We start from the raw sequence: 15,641 nt of genomic DNA on the forward strand, positions 1-15,641 counted from the left end.
GTCGCTCAGCCCTCTCTGGCTGTGCCGCCGTGTGCCTTGCTCCCCCCATCTGCCTCTTCGTGTGCCTTGCTCCCCCCACCTGCCTCTCTGTGTGCCTTGCTTCCCCCATCTGCCTCTCCATGTGCCTTGCTCCCCCCACCAGCCTCTCCTTGTGCCTTGCTCCCACCACCTGCCTCACCTAACTGTGCCACGTAGCCTATGGCACCGTGGAATCCTCGTCTCGTGTCAAGTCTTGTCATGTCTTTGTTCCTGTTTTGTGTTTATTTTTTTAATAAACCTGTTTATTTTTATGTTATCCTGCATTTGGGCCTGTTTTTATCCCCGCATTGCTGACACTTGTTTCAGTACTATTTCATCAGCTGTCACATCAATATCACTGAACCCAGAGTCTAGTTAAAAGATCATCTTTTAAAAGATGATGGGAAAATGCATGATCCTGATTGGTTAATTCTGTTTTCCACCATAGTAACTGGTGCCTAATCAAATGTAATTAAACAAATTAAGTGAGGTGTAAAATACGGAAGAATTTTTATCAAGAGTTCATTGACATTTTTTAATATTGCACATATGCTGTCAAATGTATATATTTTAAAAGTATGTTATTAGAAAGTTATATATTCACTTGTTTGTATGTGCGTTAAGTTAACCATGGATGCATAATTCATGATTAATAAGATGCACTGGAACTTTAAACAAATATTTCAGTGGGTTCAAACTCATAGTTTGTGAGAACCAGATTTTCACTGTGCCGAGAGACATAGTGGTGGCTAGGTTTCTGAAAAGCCCCAGAAAGTCAGAAATGTGACTGATCCAGAGGATAAGAACACAGACAGATGTGTAGGAAAGAGAGAGTTTCCCATCAGGAAACATGCACAGGATGCAGAATGGAGTCTGGGCCTGGCAAACCATGTGTACAGGTACACACATGTATACACACACACACACACACACACACACACACACACACACACACACACACACACACACACACACACACATACACACACACACACACAAGTGAGTATTTTTTCCATCCCCAACAGACAAGCTCGGCTAACATCCCTCATCAGGGTAAAATGTTTTGGCCTGTACATACTGTATGCCGTATATCTGTATTAAAGTGCATTACATAACTGCTAAACATTTAAAAAAGAGTGAAAATCCAAGCAAGCTTGAAATTACACGCTTAGGAACTAAAGAGGGTTTGCCACACTGGCATGAGCTTAAAGAGCTTTTCTGTGGGTTGGTGAACTGAAAGAATGGAACGTTCCTCCTAGTCCCGGCTTAGGACACAATTTACAGGAGGATAGGAGTTTGATCTTGGTGAGAATTTCATCTTTCTTTAAAAATGCAATTTTCTGGAAGGCTGTTGGAACCTGGCTGCATAACTGTGCCTACCACAACCACACTGTTATGTAACTGAGCTGAACAGAGAAGTAATAGCTTTCATATTGTGTAGCTCTATGTGTGTGTTTGTGTATACATGTTGTTGGATAATGCTGGAGAAACTCTAAACTGGTAAGACAAGTGATTGACAAGTGATGATGCCATCATGTGTAATGAATGTTTTCAGGCACAGAACAACAAACAAACACCCAAACATGATTTTGTGAACAGAACAATTGAATGTTTTAACAAAAGAAAAATATTTTGTGCTTGAACTGTCTATACAAATACTCTAAATGTGGCACTGCATAATGTAAGTGGAGTGAATTCATGCTGTGAAAAGCTTGTTTTAAAATTTGTTTGTGTAGGATCTGTGTAGGATTATTGTAGTCTGCATCAGTTAAATGTCAGGTATTTTAAAGTGTATGTGTGTGGGTTGTGTGTGTGTGCATGTGTGTGTGTGTGCATATGTTTTATCAATGTGTGTGATTTGCTTTTGCATGTTTATTTGTTTGGGTAGAGGCTGTATTTGATTTAGCTTTTGTTCACTGTAACTAGGTTTATGTGAGTCAGACTGATTTGATTAGACTAATATTGTTAGGCTTTGGTCATTATTAGATCTGGAAGTTGGCAGTAAATTGTCCCCAGCTTGTCCTCGCTGTCACCCCTTTCATGACCTATAATGTGTTAAACGGACGTCAGTGTATTTTTTTTTAAGATTTTTTTTATAATACTGAGAGATGTAAAATATAATTGGCCTTGGTGATATGGCTATGTTCTGACTGGAGCTCTTATTTAAGCTGGTTCTGTCTTTCTTCCCTTAGGATAGTTCTTTAACACCTACTCTGTTGATGGAGCTTGATAATGAGCCTTGGTAAGACAGATAAGACAGATCCCCTTTGTCTAGGCACAGCTGTGAACGATGGATAAGTTTTGGGGCATAAAGGTGGCATTTGCACAATTTAAGTGTTTCTGGATCTTTTCAAAGATATCTTAATTTAAATATATTGCCATGAAATAGAAGTCTCTCTCTCTCTCTCTCTCTCTCTCTCTCTCTCTCTCTCTCTCTCTCTCTCTCTCTCTCTCTCTCTCTCTCTCTCTCTCCCTCCTTGCATTTTTTCAGACCCAGAAGCCAGCTACGCTCCTCCCCCAGCCGAAACCTGCAACTTTAGCTAAAAACATAGAACACCTGGGATAAGCGGCATCTATTGAGGGTGTAGGATGTGTTAAGATGAAAAAGCTTGTAAATATGCATGGCTGTGCAGAAAAACCTGTTTGAGTTTGCTAGAGCTAAATTTGCATGAGAACTGCCTAAAATCTGGTTTTGACCAAAACTGAGTGTTTCTTCTGATAATATGATTGGCTAGATATGATTGGACTCTATTTGTGATTAGAATATACACATAAGAAAAGCACAGTTTATGTATTTAGTTCAACAGAGTCTGTAGCTTTAGAGAATATAAAAGAAGAAAATGTCACATTGTCACTATCTGAGTGGTGCAGTCCAGCTCACCTTCAGCAGAAAGATCAAAAATCTGATTCAAATTCTAATTTTATTTGTCACATACATAAACATACATGTAGGCCATGTAGTGAAATGTGTTTTACGACTGTTCCTTGTAGTGAGAAGTAAAAATATAAAGAATTATAGGTGCAATAAGAAGGATAAATCAATAAACATAGATCTGTGAATCTGGATATAAAAGACAAGATGAGATTAATTAAAATGTACGATTGCTCCTTTGATAGTAAAATCATTTTACAGATTAGTTTAAATGTAAAACAAGATGAGCATGTCTCACTTCTCTATTCATTTTCAAGGCCTTCTGATGTTTTATGGTTTTTGGTTTGTTCGGGGATGGGAAAGTTGCCCATCACATTCTTCAACAAGGAAACCTAGTTACTCAGCTTTAAATGACCCCTCTGGCATGCCTAGATATATTTATCCTTCCACATCACCGGAGGTCATGGACTTGTCCATAACTCACCCTGAACCCACATGATTTTAGCAGTGCTCATTTCTTTAGAAGCATAAGCAGGAAGATTTTGTTTTAGGTCACAGAATGTCTGAAAGTCCTCAGGATTAATCCTGCCTTCTTGTTTTCTTGTCACAATAAAGCCACAGAGGTGCGGCACGCTGCACTCACCGTTGCCCAGCACAGGTTTTCTTTGTTTTAGTGACGTGACATACGGCTAAGTACGGTGACCCATACTCAGAATTTGTTCTCTGCATTTAACCCATCTAAAGTGCACACACACAGCAGTGAACACACACACTGTGAACACACACCAAGAGCAGTGGGCAGCCATTTATGCTGCAGCACCCGGGGAGCAGTTGGGGGGATTCGGTGCCTTGCTCAAGGGCACATCAGTCGTGGCCAGCCCGAGACTCGAACCCACAACCTTTTAGCTCCATGTATTGATTTTGCATCAAGTGTAATGAACACACAATGGTACTGTAAGTAAAAAAGTCCTAGTACAAACACAGAAGAAGTGAAACAACTGAGTCAAGACAGTTGAATGTTGATGTAGCTACTCATAGATCACACAATAATAAACTACTTTTCCATGGAAATTTAACTTCACTCACAACGTGTGAAGAAGGGAACGCGGTTAATTGCTTCCAGCTTTGACCACACTCTGAATGTTTCAGCCCCAAAAAGTAGAAAAGCTCAGCAGTAGGTTTGGCTTTGGGCATGTTATCCTGTACCTCTTGTTTTTTTTTAAAAACAGCTCTGTTAACCTAAGAAATGCTAAATGGTGAAACAATTTAAGATTGTTCACCTTTCATTTACCTCCTCACTTTAATACTTAAGGAAAGTATTAATGTGATCATCAATAGAACATATCCCAGTGGAGGGAACCACAGACCTCCCTCTTCAGAGAATGTGGGTTTTTTAGGTATTCATATAATAAACCACAGGGCTGTTTTGTTGTTTTGCACTCTGCATACTGCTTCATCAGGTTTTCATTAAAATGATTGTAAAGATGTGCAATTCCATTTTACAGCATTTTTACTACTGGAAAATCTGTGAATCTTTTATTGTTAGAAGATGTGAATTGTAACAGTGAACATGCATAAGAAGCTACCATAAAGCAAATTACATACCAGTATTTACTGTACCAGTATAATGTTTAATATTCAAAGCTGAAACCAAAGTTCAGGGCACTCAATACTGAAAACTACTGAGCTGAGTTTTTAAAAATGAAAAATTTCATTTTATTTTAATGATAATGATTTTTCATTATATAATATGCATATTAATGCTTATTAATAAGTTATTTAACTTGCTTTTGATAATTGTGTTATGAAAATATAGATAGTCCATGTTTTCTATAGGACATAGGTCTGTAAAACTGAGCTAACAATATAATTATACATGATCTGCATACAGTAGAGGAGACAGTGCTTTAATTTAGTGTATTAAATGATGTCTTTGGGTGTCCTGTATTTCTATTTAGTTGAAAATGGTGTCCAAACTGTCCATGTGTCTCTAGATGTTTGCAGGGAATTCACTTTTACAAAATAACAGTACCATAAATGGTTTCAGAATATGGAACTAACTTCTCTTTTGTCACATTTGCAAGCACAATCCATTATTATACTAAATCTTCATCCTTCCCTTCCATGCAAAGGCAAATCATGGCTGAGATTAGGTGGTTAATCTGTAAAGTTTCCTACAAATCCACGTGTTTATAAAGTGCACCTGCACTGGAAAAAATACCTCATTTGTCAAATGCCTTAAATGTCTCAGTTCACCTTTTTTCCCCTTAAAAACCAAGATCCAAACTGAGGTATGCTTTTGCTTCCTCTATGTGCAGACAGTGTGACCTTCAGAACATTACACAGGCTTTTGATTACAGAGCAGTGACCGACAGACAGGTAGTTATAAAGACTGTTAAAACCCACTGATCCTCCGTGGATCCACCAAAAAGCAAGATGGAACTTGTCCCAGGCTTCTTTTGTGTGGTGTAGTTACCTGCTATTTAGTCTTTAGGGACTGTCTGGGTATATTTAGTCATCAGAAACTTCAGAGTTTGAAGCTGTGATTTTGTGTTTGGAGAAACTTTGATGGGCTCCTGTATCTTTCTCTGTCACTGTCACCTCTTCCTTTGGCTGATAGATATGTGAATGCTTTTAAAATGAATGAGGGTCGCGTGCAGGAAGATTTCACAGGCACAGCAGAGATATCACTCACTCACTCACTCACTCATATTCTACCGCTTTATCCGAACTACCTCGGGTCACGGGGAGCCTGTGCCTATCTCAGGCATCATCAGGCATCAAGGCAGGATAGCAGAGATATTATTATTTAAATTTTTTCCTATATAAAGGTTGAATCTTTTTATCTTATGACACAGACTATTCAACCTTTATGTCTTGTAACCATTAGGGCTTTAAGGCTTGTACCCTTAAATCTAATGAGCAATCATAATTATTTGCTTTGGAATTATAATGTTACTTGAATCATGAAATTGTGAGCTGGAAACAAAATTTCAGGGTTGTAATAAGGATTGTGGTTGCAAGTTGCAAGATGCTATGATTCTATTTTGATGGATCTTGGCCTTGATAGAACTGTCTCAAAATATGATTGGGTTTAATTAGCTTTGATTCCTGTATATCACGTTTTCTCTCTTAGACGATAGAGAATTTATGTAGCGCATCTGAATCCCACCCAAGAGTGAAACTGTGCTGAAAGCTCTGTGTAAATGGGTGTTTCTTTTTTGCAGAGTACTGAGGAAATTGATTTGGCATAATGACTTTTCCTTTAAAATGTGTGTAAGCACTCAGTGGCTGAAAGGTTATATACCATTATTCACTCTTCCCAGCAAAGGAATGTTGCTAATGTGTAACGAAGGCCATGGCTTCTGGCCAAAAAGGCTAGTGGCCACAGGACACTCACCTGTCTCTCCTCCCCTCTTTCTCTCTCTCTCTCTCTCTCTCTCTCTCTCTCTCTCTCTCTCTCTCTCTCTCTCTCTCTCTCTCTCACACACACACACACACACACACACACACACACACACACACACACACACACACACACACACACACACACACACACACACACACATACACACACACTTTCCCAGATCCTATTGTTTTAGCAACCGGGAAATTGTTGGACGCTGAGTGAGACATCCTTTTCACACGCACTCTGTCTGCTTGATATTTGAGCTTCTGCTTTTCTTTTCACTTGTCTTTAACTTATTTTTATTTAAAGCCGATTAAGGCACATAGAACATCTTACATTTGTTTCCATTTTTATATAAATGTAATACAGTATATGTAATGTACATACCACCCTCAGTATATATTTAAAAATGGAAGGAATGTTAATGATATGCATATGATATAATGATATAAATGTCCAAGTGGACAGTATGAATAACCATGAAAGAGCTGGGGGCCGCTTTGGTTTGGCTGTTCTTTTTGTGCTGTTATTTTTAAGCCTTCTTCATGCTCATGGGTTTTAAAAAGCTCTGTCCTTTCACAAAACTCTTGAAAGCTGCTGTTTGTGGGTTATGGTTAGTTTTGGCCCTTATCCATTACAGATGTTGCCTGCATTTGACCTGTAGTTTTGCTGCGTATCTAGCAGCATGAGTAACCAGCTTCTGTATGCTGGTGGGCTATTATACTGTGGGTTACTATACTTTTACACATGATTGAATTCAGAACATGACAAATTGTCATATGAGCAAGAGGTGAAGAACCTCATTTCTAACCAGGCTGCATTTTCATTGTTGAATTTATATGAATATGTGCATAGTGAGGAGTTAATAATGAAATATTTTCATTAATAAATAAATTGTGTGAAAAGTGTATCCCGCTTTTATGTTACGTTACATTTCAAAACTAAGAAAAAATATGATCTGCTATAATATGATATGATTTTCAAACTTGAAACTATACCTTGATTCTTTTGGTTTTAAATTTTAATGTTTCTGTTTAGATGCAATTAAAAAACTCATCCAATTCACCCTCACATAAATAAAAAACTGCCAGACTCTCAAACCTCAAAACCACCTCTGAACACATGCAACTTTATAATTGCTCTTTATAAATACCCACACATGTCACTGACTTTAAATATGACTCTGAAGAATTAACCATAGACCTTTGCAAATACTAACAATATTTAATTCTAACAATGGACAATGTCACAAATTCAACTCTGTTCTAAACACAAACAAAGAAGCATTGAGTCAAATATAGAGTGTGTTGCGGTTCTCCAAAGCTTTTTTCTCATTCTTTTCTAAAGCCTGAAATATTGAAATCAGTGCATTTACTGAACAATAAGCAAAGGAACTTAGACAGAAAAATCAGTCTCATCCTGCATAACTCATATTTCATGTATTGCTCTCATATACCGCTGCATTTCTTTTATATTGTCACTCTGAATTTATAAAGTGTTTGTAATGTGTTTTGGTGTTGCAGTTAACTCAAGCCACTCTAGCAATTACAAAGTGTGCATTTTAAATAAAAAGTGAAGGAAAGGCTATTGGAAGAAGCACAAAAAAAAGAAAGCCTGAATGCCATTTAGATCATAACCTCTGTTGTGATGGACTGGAGTGAGTCCAGGGTTCTCTGGCTTCATTTGCACAGTGTTTTTTATTAAACAAACACGAGACAGCCTGAAGTGCTCGGTCTGAAGATGATGGTATTTTCTGCAGAGCAGGTCACCCCATTAATCCTGAAAGATACAATCATACATTAACATTACAACATGTCTTTCCCCTAATATGAATCAAAAACAAGGAGGTTCCAACTGTTTCTGCGGAGTCTGCCATCAGCAGCTAACCCAAAATAAATGAGCGGTTTACTCATGAATCTCATTCCAAACCAGACCTAAAATCATCCTGAGAACCACAGGGATAAACACGGTTTGTAATTTGTAATTTGTGCTAAGGAGCACCAGCATGCATATGAAACCTCCTCTAGGTATCACCCCAGGAAGAGACGCCCAGCGGTCAGCTCTAGCTTTGTTCTTTCGACCTGAAAAGGGCAGAAGGCTAATAAACCTGGTTGAGCGTGCCCATTCATTAGTGCCACCATGACTACAAAGCCTGTTCCAGGAATGCTATTTACCACTCACTGGTGAATTATGAGGTGTTTTTCATCATAGATTATTTAAATTATAGCTCATCCTACAAAACATGCAGGTATTTCCACATACAGTACTGTAGGTTTTTATTCTGCTACTTTCAGGCACATTGTCAAATTTTACATTTTATTGTAAATCTACTATGGTTCTAAAAGCTACAGATTTTCCTTGCCTGATCAACAATATGTCTCCAAATTGACTTTTTTTTTAGGTGTTACACTCCTAAAAATTTTAATAGGCAAGTGTCCTTAATATGACATTGTTATGTAGAAGCAGTATGTTTACTGCTGTGTTTATACACCGGATCCTTATACAGCCTAAACAAATATTTCAGCATTCTTTTTGTAAAAGTATATTTATGATTTCTTAATGCAGGGGTCAACATTATATTATTATTATTATTATTATTATTATTATTATTATTATTATTATTATTATTATTATGACTATTATTATCATTATGACTAGTATTATTATTCATAGTAATTTAGTAAGTAGTTGAAATACTTTATTGTAATATGCAATTTTGGCAGAAAAGATGATTTAATGCTAAAACTCGCAAAATTATTTTGGTCACCAAACTCTCTGTAGTTAACCTACAAAAAAATAAATAAACGAAAGCAGAAGATTGCTGTTCCCACTCATTACTAACTAAATACTAACTAAATATCTTAAAGTATGTTCATAATTAATATATTGTGTAGTGCGCTACGTGTCCAGTAGGGGGCGTGTAGAGCGAGCCGGTGGGCGTGTCTACTGTACCGCCCTGTAGAAGCATGACTGTGGACAGAGAGAGAGCGAGCAGCTGGTTAGACAAGTCCTGGGAATAAAGTCGCTCGGAAATGTAGTTAGAGACACATATACAGCTTTAAATAAACAGTTTATTGTATTGGTGCTCTCTTACTTATTGCTATTGAATTCATCCGAGTTGCTGGATTACAACATGGACACTGTTTATTTTTCACCTTAAATACGCGGTCTGTTTGTTTAATGTGGGAAAAAACTGACAGTTGGACTTTTCTTTACAAATGACGTGGACTAGCACGATGAGCAGTGGTTACAGCAGTTTAGAAGAAGATTGTGAGGAGTATTTTTTCACCGCCAGAACTTCCTTCTTTAAGAAGCCTTCAGGGAAACTCACAGATCCTAAGGTAAGGTTAATAACAGGGTTTTATTTGTTTTAACAAACTAACACGATACATATAAAGCTACACAACCCGCTGGCCTGCTTTGTTTTTGTTAGGGAACTTAAATGTTAACTTTTTTATTTATTTACATCATACACGGTGTTGTTAGCATGTTAGCATGTTAGCTAATGAGCTACAGTAACGGTTAAAAGTTAGCTGTGACTAATTCTCTCCGTTTGTCTTATTGTTTATAGAGCTTTAGAAAAACACGGCCTTAAAACTGTCATAGCACATCTATATGTGGTTTAAAACCTTTCTCGCGTTGATATATTGATGTATTTATTATTAAATTAGATGATTCATATGTGTCAGGGCTGTAAGGATATACCGGTCTAACAATATACCAGTCTAACAATATACCGCTGTAACGATATACCGGTTAAATTGATTATATTATTCTTTATAATAACATTTTGTTCTATGTTTATGTTCTATAAAGCTGCTTTGAGTCGATGTCAATTGTAAAAAGTGCTATACAAATAAATTTGAATTGAATAGAATTTTATACCACAGTGATGTTAAATATTTTAATCTGACTGGTCAGATGGTGTTGGTTAATTTTCCATAACAGCAGCCGATATAATAATACCGGTTTGTACGATTGCGCTCACTTTAATATGTTACCGTTTCTATAGTGGTAGATAATTCACGTGGACTTTAGAGGAAACACAACACAAATATGTGTTTGCCGATATGGTAAAGTTCTTAAAAGCTGGTGTTCAGTATACGAGAGGGATTTGTGCTTTCTGTATAACCTGACATGCTACACTTATCTTATGTTAAGAGAGACAAAAAGAGAGGATAACATTTATTGCATGCCTGTTCTTAGCTATTCATGGAAAATTGCTGGTGTGAAAGAGGAATAAAACAAAATGGCGTAAGTTATTGTTAAATAATCAACAACCGGGTGTTGTGACATGTTGTGATGTGATGCATTCAGACTTGAAGCAGCTTTGACACTGCTACAAGAAATAAAGTTACGAAGGTACATTTATTCATTTATCAGATGCTTTTAGCTAAAGAAGCTTGGGACTAAAGCAGAAGCCAATCCAAGCAAGATTGCATTACCCAACAAAACAAGTAAAACAGGACATCAACATCTTAAAGAATCTCAACAATGTGTGCTGAACACATCCTGTATGTCCTAATGCATCTTTAAATAGTTTTATTTGATTTCATCCTTTATATCGTGCCATTGAGTGCTCAGACTCTGAGGTGTTGACTGATTTTTGTTGGAGCTGGTGTCAGCTGTACATCACATCACAGGTTTATATTAATGGTACCTTAGGTTACGTTTTGTAATAGAGACAGCACTGGTCTGATGTCATCACATCCCCCAAGTGTAGAAGTTTAAAACAAGCAGTACTGGATCGACCGAAACTCAAGGTTTCGGTAATGGTATCGGTCAAGATGAAGTGGTATTGTGCCATCCGTATTTTCTGTAGTAATTACTCGTTTAAGCGACTTGTATTGCAGATTTGCAATACAATCTAAAACTGATAATAATGTACCAAGATAATCAATAATTAGGGAGATGTTTATCATATTTATCACACGTAGACCATAAATCTTATAAATAAGTCTTCATGAGTTTCTAATTTCTTGGTTACATAAAGAGAGAGATGGCTTATGGGTGGAGCTAGAAAAATTTCAGACTGTTGATTGGTTCGAACAGAGCTGTCACAGAATCGTCCTGATCGTGTCCTTGGGTAAAAGGTAGCACTGTGCAACAATCTCCAGTAATAGATCCATGATTCTGTGCATTTCCATTTGGAAATGATCCAGAATCCCAGAACACTTATTATTCACTGTGTTTGCTGACTACTTTGAGTAGAAAATAATGGACCAGTAGAATTTATGTAGATTAAGTAGAATTTACATGCATATTATTCTCAGAACAAAGTCATTTGTGTTTCAGCCACAGAAAAGAACTGACTCATTGTGATTTGGTTATACTCCAACTTCTCAATATTTTCACTATGATTCAATTATTGGCAGCCTTGGCTTTGGTTGGGCCATTAGGACACACCTATTTGGGTTCAGTCTCATCACATCTCATTTTTAAACAAAAATAAACCATGTCGGTTTATAATTTTGCCTAAAAATAAATTTGTGGTATATGTGATGATGATGTCTATCTCTGGTCACTTCCTAACCTCCAGAGAACTCCTTTTTTAATATGTACTACTGAGATAGAAAAGCCACATCAAGCATCTTTTTAAAATTAGTATTACTAACATTTCATGCTTCACCACTCGTATTGTCAAAGTGTTACAACAAACATTTGAAAGTGTTCAAGTTGTTAAAGCGGTTTAATTTTCTTTACAGCTGTTTAAACTTTTTTTTGTTACACTTCTTGGCTTTTCTGAAACAGTACATTTATTTCTTCTCATCAGTGCTGTTTTAGGCCATTGATGTGTATTTACATAGTTCAGTTTGGCTGACATCAGCATTCCCTCATCAGCAACTGTGCTGCATTCATCAGACAGATTCAATCTGTGTCCTTGTTTCTAGTAAGACTCTGTAGAGTGCGTCCTTGTGTAATTTGAATATGCCCTCTGCACAGGCTTTTCCACAGGCGTGTGCGTGTGTCAAAAGAGAGTTGTGAGACTGTTGCAGCTTAGTGGCAGTGCATAATGGCACCCACACAGTGGTCTTGTGTGAGAAATGTCACAGAGTGGAGAGAAGTTCATCCAGACCTCGAGTCATATTCACATCTTTCTCTGCTTCTCTATATTCACTGTGTTTGAAAACAGGTATTGGCAGAAGTGTTTTTTTTTATTTAAGTTAATTTTTTTGGTGTGTTCTGTCTGAAGGATTGTGTACCGCCAGCTCCTATATAAGAATGATCGTAGCTCACTTCCTGTTACTTCATTCTATCCTCATCCTGCGAAAGAAACCACAGTTTCATTACCTCTCGAATCACAACACATTTCCACACACGGGTGTTAACATAGTGTTGGTTTTTCCTTACTTAATCATGTTTACCATTGTTGAAAAGTTGGAAGTAGGTGTTTTGTGGTTAGTGTGTGCTGTATGGAGTCTGTATTTAGATCTGACAGATATGCTCTGTGCTTCACCAGTTTTGTCACCACAGTGGTGTCAATTTAAATGGGGGCTGAAGAAGTGATGATCTGGCAAATAGCTGAGGTGAGTGTTTAAAAAGGCATCAGCAAGGAACTGTGTATTATAGTAAGAGCTGGTCATGACAAGTAGATTTTAATGTCCAACACGTCGTTTATTACTGTACTAGACGTTTGCATTTACTTTTTTTATTGTGATATACATGGACTCTGTATATATATACCCAAACCCATATATACAAAAAATGTGTGTAATTGTTGATTCTGGTCATGTTTCTCTAAGATTATTAACATTTTAACATTTCTCCAGTGGCTTTGTAGTGTAGTCAGAGGTTAAGCTGTTCCTGTACATTTTCTGTTACACGTTCTAATTTCTAATATAATTAATAATAATATCTAATATAATTTGTAATACAACTGTCAACGTCAAAAGAGACAAAAGAGATGCTGTTTAGGGGATGACTGCAGCTGCTATAATGTAAGTGATAACAGGAATTCAAGTATCATGGACTTTCCACAACATTAAATGTAAATTTAAACAGATAAAATTCAATTCTGGATGTTTAGGTTGCAACCTTGGGTTGTTATTGACCTGGTTGCGTAACACTATGCAGTTGCTGATTATTTTTCTTGTAATTGCATGCCCTGTCATGTTTATTCCTTATGAGGATGAAATTCCATGTTGTTGTGCCGAATATCACAATCTAGATATTAAAGCATAAACTCGTATAGTTATAGTTACAGTTATAGTAGAAAGCTATTTTGACTTCAAGTCTACACTAATTCTCTCTGTAAATAAACCTGTCCATGTGCTCCAAAGGTTGTGTTTTCTATGTTTTTATTATCAGAGCTCCCCAAATTGAACAGCTGCAGCTGCTTTCCACTAACAGATTGCGTTGATGCTTAGTCAGCACTGCGTCTTCCTGTGGCAGATTTTATTTTTATATTCCCAGCAGAAATGTTAATTGTGCTGTACACACCACAAAGAGAACATACACTTCCTGGTTTTCCAGTAGATTATGTTGTTGCTGGATATTGTGGCACCAGCATGAGAGAAGAAAGATCTCTATATTATGAAGTAAGGTTTTCATTCATTCTGCCTGTTTAGTCTATTTTTATCACCTAGAGACATTTCTTAAAGCTTACAAATCCAGTTTTCTTGACCCAGCTTTCCTAAATAAAACCTCACACTTCATGTTATGGCCATACACAATGTACTGACTGCGGTGAAATTGAATCAGTAACTGTTCATAGTTGCTGGATTAAATACAGTCGCCTGTTCGAACAGCTGTGGGCAGCAGCTGTAATCACATTATGATCATCTCGTATCTGTCGTATCTGTAACTGTCACTGGGGTGGATTCACTCAGTTGCAGACTTTGCTCTAATCTCCTCTTTGTGTGTCTGTACAAGCAGTCACAAGGCAACTCCTGCTGCTTTCTGCATTACATCACCGTCCTTCAGTCAGCATGAGGTTAACCAATCAGTGCACAAAATAGCACCTCTGCCCAAAGCGTTGGACAAACACTGCCCTTTGACTTCTTGCTTCAGAGCAACTCCTGCGTAAGGGCTTCTGATCCATTGTGTAGCATATCCGGACTGTTTTCCAGGTTTATCCTGTACTCTAATCCTGAGGCGCAGCAGCCAAAACACATCAGCTGCTGCAGGCCTGGTCTAAGGCTAATAGCTTAAAGTCTAACTAACGCACAAATTAAATCAAATCAGGACAGGATTCTATCTGTCTTTGAATGTACTGTGATGAGATGGTAAAGCTTCATTTAATTTGATTAAACCTTCTTTGTATCGATGATTTTTCTAACAAAAATTACATTTTAAAATAATTCCTTGCCCATGACCCAAGATTAGTAATGCTCATTTGGTGCCCTGTCAACCAAATACAGCCAACAACAAACTTCAGTCATTGTCGGAACCTCTAAACATTGTCGCAAACTCTCTGATAATAATAGCTACCACATAAAAGCCACCAGAGAAGCATAAACAAAACATGCTAATGGACAGAAACATTCACACAAATTAGTTCAATTTGAACAACGTTTCTGTTTATGTGACCTCAGATCACAATCTTTGATCTTTGTCACATCACTCCATAAGATGTAAAGAACATGTTAGCACAACAGTCTGTCATAGAATTCAGGCAATATTTTGTCTTATTTCATAATTATTTCATTTCATAAAAGTCTGCTCTAAATGCATACATGCATATGTAACAGCAAGGGTGAATCATGCAGGTGGATATGACAGCATGGAGCTGTTATTATTATCACAAAACTACACTATTGTGATGGATCACAGCAATCATCTGTACTTTTATAACACTGACCCCATTTGTTCCTCACAGTGACATGTAGCTGATTGTGTGTTAAATTACTGGTGGTTAGGAAAACTTACAGTACACTGTGAAATGTGAAAATGTCTTCTAGACAGAAATGAGTATTTGTGGGATTTGCTCCCTGGTTTTCATCCAGCGAAAGATTGTTGAAAATGTCAGTCAGACTAAAAAGTACAGAAGGATCAAAGATGTAACTTGACACACCCTTGTGAAATTTATGAGGTGACTACAGCAGGACTATTTACTCTCTGAAATCTTCATTAAAAAGTTCAAATCTGAGTTATTTTTAATAGTCACCTTAATAAGAGCCAGGGAACTGCCAGCTATGTAAATCATGATGTTTAAAGCAGAACATATGTTGACATTTACAGAAATCTTTGGGTGGAGCCCACTAAACCCAGCTGGTGGTTTGTCATCCACCCTTTTTGAATCAACATCCTATTTATTAGTTCTGGTTTACAGTTCTGTGACAAAATAGAAAGTACTTCCCCTTACATGTTTTTTATTGCTAAAAGCTAATTTGCAATTGATTA

General features: G+C 37.2%; 1 protein-coding gene across 2 annotated transcripts in view; it reads left to right on the forward strand.

The window, feature by feature from the left end:
• rassf3 (Ras association domain family member 3) overlaps positions 1-15,641 on the forward strand; it is a 47,911-nt gene that overhangs the window by 17,715 nt on the left and 14,555 nt on the right. Inside the window, exon 1 of one of the 2 annotated variants that reach the window (XM_027151929.2) lies at positions 9,257-9,640. The exons of the other annotated variant lie outside the window; for it this stretch is intronic. Coding sequence (XP_027007730.1) covers positions 9,518-9,640 — 123 coding nt within the window. The 5' untranslated portion in view covers positions 9,257-9,517. Of the gene's footprint in view, positions 1-9,256; positions 9,641-15,641 lie in introns of those variants that run through there. 2 annotated transcript variants of the gene reach the window in all.

Source organism: Tachysurus fulvidraco, chromosome 19, assembly GCF_022655615.1.
Source record: "Tachysurus fulvidraco isolate hzauxx_2018 chromosome 19, HZAU_PFXX_2.0, whole genome shotgun sequence".
NCBI lineage: Eukaryota > Metazoa > Chordata > Actinopteri > Siluriformes > Bagridae > Tachysurus > Tachysurus fulvidraco.